The sequence below is a fragment of the Spinacia oleracea genome, chromosome 4, assembly GCF_020520425.1.
Source record: "Spinacia oleracea cultivar Varoflay chromosome 4, BTI_SOV_V1, whole genome shotgun sequence".
NCBI lineage: Eukaryota > Viridiplantae > Streptophyta > Magnoliopsida > Caryophyllales > Amaranthaceae > Spinacia > Spinacia oleracea.
Genome location: NC_079490.1, coordinates 45,532,953 through 45,540,149, shown reverse-complemented (window position 1 = coordinate 45,540,149; position 7,197 = coordinate 45,532,953). Strand labels below are relative to the sequence as shown.

At 36.6% G+C, this 7,197-nt stretch overlaps 1 protein-coding gene across 1 annotated transcript; it reads left to right on the top strand.

Moving 5' to 3' along the window:
- Window positions 1-812: 812 nt before the first annotated feature.
- Window positions 813-3,135, top strand: LOC130459353 (ubiquitin-like-specific protease 1). The gene is made up of 6 exons (XM_056826670.1): window positions 813-1,108; window positions 1,188-1,367; window positions 1,460-1,564; window positions 2,471-2,540; window positions 2,652-2,750; window positions 2,852-3,135. The coding sequence occupies exons 1-6, from the start codon at window positions 939-941 to the stop codon at window positions 2,948-2,950; spliced, it is 723 nt and encodes a 240-aa protein (XP_056682648.1). The 5' UTR covers window positions 813-938; the 3' UTR covers window positions 2,951-3,135.
- Window positions 3,136-7,197: the final 4,062 nt, after the last annotated feature.

Here is a 7,197-nt window from a genome sequence, read left to right as displayed (position 1 = left end):
CGTGCACTTGGTAAGACTAAAGAAGGGAGACCACTAACATTTGGTGGTGGAGTAGGCATCAAAGCTGTGTGGGGGACCGGAGAGCGGCGTAGCTTTCGACGGTATGGAGATGCGGAGATGGAGGAAATGGAAGCAAGAGTGACCAAAAGGGTCAAAGATGAGACAATGCAAGAGATGAACTCCAAGATGGATGCCATGGTCATGGAGAAATTTATCACATTTGCTAAAGAACTTGGTGTCCAAATACCAAGCCATATGAGGATAGACGCAAATGTTCATAGTAGTTGTCGTTCCGGGGGTTTAGATCCATTTGCCGACATTACGGTATGATAATTTGTGTTTTTCAAGTACTTTGTTTCTAGTTAATTCTATTGAACTTTTCTAACATGTTACATTGTATTTGGGTTATTGTTCAAAATAAATAATAAGGAACCTGTCCCGTGCCATCTATACCTGAACATAGGCTCGGAGAAAGTCTTTGTTGCCTATGGTACCATATGTCCAGAGTTGCTCCTTGATCACCACAACGACGTCACGTCCGATAACGTGAAAGTGAGCGTTTATGATTTTGAGCCCGCGTACAAAGAAGCTCCCGTCCCCGTGCCTTCTCAATATATTAAGAAACTTGCTCAAGCTCATGGTACCTTCACTCAGTGGCCAAAACATTTGGTGTCGCTTACGAATTAGGAGGTAACTAACATATGCATGATAATTTGAAGTAGAACTATTATACCATGTATGCTCACTAATATGTATATCGTTATTTGAAAATCATACCTCAGGTAAACAAGCCTACAAGTAAAGAGCCTAAAGGGAAAGGGAACAAAGGGAAAGAGATAGTGGTTGGGGGAAGTGGAACAAAAGCGTCCAACACTAAATCAAAAACCTATTTCCTTGAAAATTATAAAGTGCAAAATTTGAGTGGTAAGTGCAATGTGATGAAAACTATGATGTTGGGATTAAAAGAAGGGGAGCACGTTAAGGTACATTGCACTAAAAGGACATTCAATATGGAAAAGGACTTTGAAATTAGTGTCACCGTTGAAGACACCGATCAACTTCTCTCGGGAGCATGGCTCAATATATCAATAATACAAGTTTTTGCTACGTGAGTTACCTAAATTCATATTTTGCCCCTAAATTTGATTTTTATGATTGTCTTAACGTTCTTACACTCTATATTATAGGGCTTTGAGTGAGTTGTGTTTTCACGATGATTGTCACCCCAATAGTATTGGATTCATGTGCCCGGAGATGATCTCGGCCACCATGTTAAAGTCCGATGCAGATCGAATTCTATTGTACATGACGAGGTCCATGAGTGCACTTAGTTCTAAGACATTCATCTTATGTCCATACTACGAAAAGTATGAAAATTACTTTGAACTTCGTTTTTAATTGATTGTTATAAATTTAACTTTTTTTTCTCTAACTACATACGTTTATTGTTTGTATGTAGGAGTCACTGGATGCTTTTAGTTCTTTGCTTGTCTAAACGTGAGGTCTACAAATTTGATTCTCAACAGAAGAAGAGAAATTTGATGATTAAGGAGCCACTAAACAAGTAAGTAAAGTATGCATATGAAAATGCCATTTTTGCCAAAATTTTTGCCTTAGGTTCTTTAGTTCAAAGTTGGGTTCGAAAACATCATTTTTGCCTAAAAATGACCTAGGACGACCCAATTAGCCTTAAATGTGAAATAATAGATTGTAAAGGGACTTAGAAAGTTATAACTATGCATATGAGACGTGTAATAAGTTTGAAAACATTCCTTAGGTTCTTTGGTTCAAAGTTGGGTTCGAAAACATCATTTTTGCCTAAAAATGACCTAGGACGACCCAATTAGCCTTAAATGTGAAATAATAGATTGTAAAGGGACTTAGAAAGTTATAACTATGCATATGAGACGTGTAATAAGTTTGAAAACATTCCTTAGGTTCTTTGGTTCAAAGTTGGGTTCGAAAACATCATTTTTGCCTAAAAATGACCTAGGACGACCCAAATAGCCTTAAATGTGAAATAATAGATTGTAAAGGGCCTTACAAAGTTATAACTATGCATATGAGACGTGTAATAAGTTTGAAAACATTCCTTAGGTTCTTTGGTTCAAAGTTGGGTTCGAAAACATCATTTTTGCCTAAAAATGACCTAGGACGACCCAAATAGCCTTAAATGTGAAATAATAGATTGTAAAGGGCCTTACAAAGTTATAACTATTCATATGAGACGTGTAATAAGTTTGAAAACATTCCTTAGGTTCTTTGGTTCAAAGTTGGGTTCGAAAACATCATTTTTGCCTAAAAATGACCTAGAACGTACGACCCAATTAGCCTTAAATGTGACTACTACGTATATAATTGCATTTACATGTGTAAACAAAGTATATAATTGCACTTACATGTAAAATATTCTTTGCATTTACATGTGTAAACAAAGTATATATAATTGCATATTTTATCGAATGTGTAGTGCTTTTCGGAGTTACAAGAGACTAGGTGGACAATCTAAGGGAACTAAATTAACATGGATTCCAGCACAGGTATATATATATATAATTAGTTTATTATTTACCTAAGAAATAAGTTTTTCAAAATTATAACATACAATGTGATAGAAATTTTACTTGTGTTATTTATTTTAATGCATTTAGTGTGCTCAACAACCGGGATCACTAGATTGTGGCTACTACGTCATGCGTTTTATGTACGACATAATAATGAATCATGGTAATAGTCAAGATCTTACTAAGGTATGTTCTCATAAACTACGTACTTTATATAATAAATTGAAGTACACAAAACTATTATATTGATCAATCGTTGATAAATTGAATTATTTACACTTTTTTAGGATTTTTCAAGAACATTGCCTTATTCAGCGGAGGAGATTAATGAGGTGAAAGATTTTTGGGCAGATTACTTCATGAACAATGTCGAATTTTTAGCTTAATTTGTAATATGAACTTGATCTCTAGCTAGCTACGTACCTTTGTTGTAATAATTTTATGTTTGTTGTAACATGTTGGTTGATCGATCTATGACGAATTTAATTGCCTTTTATTGGGAACGTTAATTACGTTGTAAACTTTTGTGACAGGTATTAATTATAAATGTATTCCCGGTATTGGGAATGAACCGTCTAATTTCAAAGACGATCATGTCGGAATTTCCAACTAATATTAAAAAACGAATATTTTTTTTTAAAAAAATAAGTCATTTGCAACGCACGTTAGCTCAATGTGCGAGGCAAATGACTTAATTTTTTGGCGCTAAAATTGTCATTTGCGTCGCACATTAAGCTATTGTGCGTGGCAAATGACTTTTTTTTTTTGCGCCTAAAAGTCATTTGCGTCGCACATTTATCTAATGTGCGTTGCAAATAACTTTTCAACATGGTGCCTGAAAAGTCATTTGCAACGCACATTAGCTAAATGTGCGACGCAAATGAACCTTATTTGCGTCGCACATTTAGCTAATGTGCGTTGCAAATGACTTTTCAGGCATCATGTTGAAAAGTTATTTGCGTCGCACGTTTGCTAATTGTGCGACGCAAATAAGGTTATTTGCGTCGCACAAATGTGCGACGCAAATGACTTTTAGTCATTTGCGTCGAGAGCTTTTGCCACGCACGATGTGCGACGCAAATATGCTTAAAAGTGCGATGCAAATGACCCTTTTTCCACTAGTGAATCTAAGTACAGATTTAAGCAAGCAATTGGGAATTGGAATTGTATTTTAGTGAAGCTAATAAGTATTTTAGTTTCATAAAATGTACATATATATATAAGAAGTTTAGTGGGAGTACGTAAAACTTAATTGGTCCTATGTGTATCACACACATATCTCTCTATTGTGAAATAACATTCAAATGCTAATGACTTAGATTTGAAATTATGATGTACCATGGCGAAACTTAGTGCATACTGGGTATTAAGATCTATATACAAAGATCTTATAATATTGTTTTGGATTAAGTAATGGAATTTACTAAATCAAACACGAAATACTCCATTGGAGATATTCGACCTATGTGAATAAATCTAAGTAAACGATGTTTGAACTATGTATAAGCATTTACTAAGTTAAACATCAAAGAGTCTAAATGAGATTCTTAACCTATATTATATGTCAAAGAATTTAGCTGGAATTAGTATCTACTGAAACTAGATGAGCTAAAGTTACATGAATAGAATTCAATTGGGAATTATTCTGCAAAAGAATTTATCATGTATGATATAATATGAGGATCGCCAAAAATGTATCGTATGGCTTTAGGCATGACGAACATATACCAGTCTCTATTGATCTAAGTGAAGATCGACTAGATTGATATCAAGAAAAACTTATGGTACTTGAAAAGGTACATAGGAATAGTTCTTGATGCAAGGAAATAAAGATATGCTAAATATTGATGCTACACGCATAAACACTGGCAAAGGATCAAGCAAGATTCCCTTGGAGTTAACCATTGATAAGGACGAGCTATAGAGCATCGTGTTTTGATATGGCAACATGGATTGGAGACCATGAGTTGTTGCGTGGGAAATTAAATTTTAATTTCTATGTTCTAAGATACAGCTGGAAAGTCTTCCACATATCCGTGAACTGCTTGGATAAGTAAATCCAAACCAAAGCATCACTAGCAACCTATACAGTTGAAGTAGAAGTACTTATTGCCTAAGAAGCAATAAAACTGAGTTGTTTACATTAAAAAGTTCCTCACTGAACTTGGCTGAATCACATGTCTGCTGACTTGATGGTTCTTCATTGCAAAATGCGTAGAACCACTATTTAAGTAACAAAGACTAGATCACATAATAAACAAACTCAAAAGATCTTATCATCCTATCTCGAAAAACATTCGATGAAAGGGATATTAAGATTAGCAAAGCATGATAACTAAACCTATGCAACAAGCGAGAAGCAACACTCACATTGTAGCACTGGAAATCAAGCATAGCTTTGAATTCCATGAAATGTTTTAAAGATGGGTTAGAGGCCCATGGTTGTAAAACGTTGGGGTTGAACATTTATCATATATGAAATGTATTCCATTTAATCTTGGTTTAGTATTAAATGATGAGTCCCTTCAATTTGACGATATATTCAAGATAGACTGTCAGGACCAGTCCTGTAACTAAGAAATGTCTATCAAGTGAACTTGAATGTCAAAAGTTGAAAATGGTCCCTGGTCGGAGTTTTCTATAAAATGGGACGCATAGATAACGTTAGACGACTAGAATGCAAGATGACTAGTAGTTCTGTTTCTTGAACTATGTGGACATGGCAATGTCATAATCATTTGCATAGATACTTACTTTTGGAAGACTAGTATCGGACAGACCTATGAAACTTTACTGTAAGAGATGAAAATCTGTCATAAGTAAATTTCATTAAAATTATTAGACACTAAATCCTCAATACCCGAGTGATTTGAGATTACTTGTTTGAGAACTGGTTCCTTTGACATTCACCAACCGTCGCACCGTAAAAGGAGGCTATAAAGGCAACGCTCAGGTAATCACCTATCAAACGAAGTCTAATCTCAAGATCGCAAGATTGGGATTGTCCTCCCATAAATTGGGATGAGATGCTTTAAAGTTGTACAAGGCCACTCGGAGAGCTAGAAACTGTGAAATGCATGGCCGTGCTCGGATGAATCATAGGCTATGATTATCTGTTTATTTGATCAGTTGAACTCTGAAACCGAGAAACACCTCTGGACATAATAAGGATGACAGCTCTTACCTTATGTTCAAGAGCAAGCATCGAGCGACAAAGGAATTAGGAAATGCACACTTGTCCCTAAGGACAAGTGGGAGACTGAAGGAAATAATGCCCTTGGTCCAAGTATGTATTCAATGTTAAATCTAATAAATGCGGTTCAGTATTAATTAACAAGTTAATAATTCAATGAGATCAAGTGAGCTGAATGCCTAGCTAGAGGCCGCTTCAGTTCAAGTGGAATTAATGATATTAATCCACAGCTTACTCTTGACTGAACCCGTAGGGTCACACAAATAGTAAGTAAACGGATCAAGTATTTAATGGCATTAAATACTCTATCTATGGATATTCGGAATCGACGGATCTTGGTTTCAGTGGGAGCTGAGATCGTCACAAGCAAGAAATGAATACTCCAGAAACGATGATATTGCCGAAAACGGAAATATGGATCGTATCGGAAATATAAATATTATCCAAGTCGTAGATGTTGCCGGAAACGGAAACATGGTACGTATCGGAAAATATTATCGGAAATGGAAATATTGCCGGAATCGGAAATATTTCCGGAAACGGAAATATTGTCAGAATCGAAAATATTATCGGAATCGGAAAATAATTCCGGAAACGGAAATATTTAATATTTGTTCGAAACGGAAATTAATTCCGGAATCGGAAATATTAAATATTGTTCGTATCGGAAATGAATTCCGGAACCGGGAATTTAATCGGAAGCGTATCGTACGAATAAGCATCGGACGAGGCCTGCCAGACGAAGGCCCAGCACGAAGCCAGGCCATCGCCCAGCAAGCAAGGACGCGCGCCAACGCCCAGCCCAAGGCAGCGCCAGGCCCACCGCAAGGCAGGCCCAGCGCGCCAAGGCAAGGCTGCCCAGCGTGGGCTGCGTGGGCCGAGCGCACGCGTGCGGGCACCCTCGTGGCTCCGTGCGTGTGTGTGTTTGTGTCCATGCACAATTCCTAAATCTATTAGGATTTGGTGTATGATTAAACTCCTATTCCTATTAGGATTATTTAATTAAATTAGAGTCCTTCTAGGATTCTAATTTAATTAAATCGTATCCTACTAGGATTGCAATTCCCTTTCCAAACCTCTATAAATAAAGGCCTAGGGTCATAATTTATAAACACGATTGAAGTATTCAAAAGGGTAAGTTTTGAAAGAAAATTCAGCCACACTCTTGCACAATAATAGCCGAAAATTCCTAAGCACCTTAAGGGCGATTCTAGTTGGTCAATCTTGAGGCGGATCCGGACGTAATGTGGACTATCTACGGAGGGACGACATTTAGAGTCCTAAAGACTTGTTCTTGTTCGGTTCGGGCGCAGCTAGGGAGGGCACGCTACAAAGTGTATGCATCTATACTATGCTAAATGATTATGTGTAAATAATATGCTTTCCTGGCTTTATGGTTTTTCCGCATGATTTATGTATTGTCATATGTATCATAACCTA

Bases quoted from the DNA above. Each gene is read 5' to 3' on its own strand.
- LOC130459353 (XM_056826670.1), top strand. From the start codon at position 939: ATGAAAACTATGATGTTGGGATTAAAAGAAGGGGAGCACGTTAAGGTA. The intron at 1,109-1,187 runs GTGAGTTACCTA...TCTATATTATAG, and splicing joins ATAATACAAGTTTTTGCTAC to GGCTTTGAGTGAGTTGTGTT. The intron at 1,565-2,470 runs GTAAGTAAAGTA...TCGAATGTGTAG, and splicing joins ATTAAGGAGCCACTAAACAA to TGCTTTTCGGAGTTACAAGA.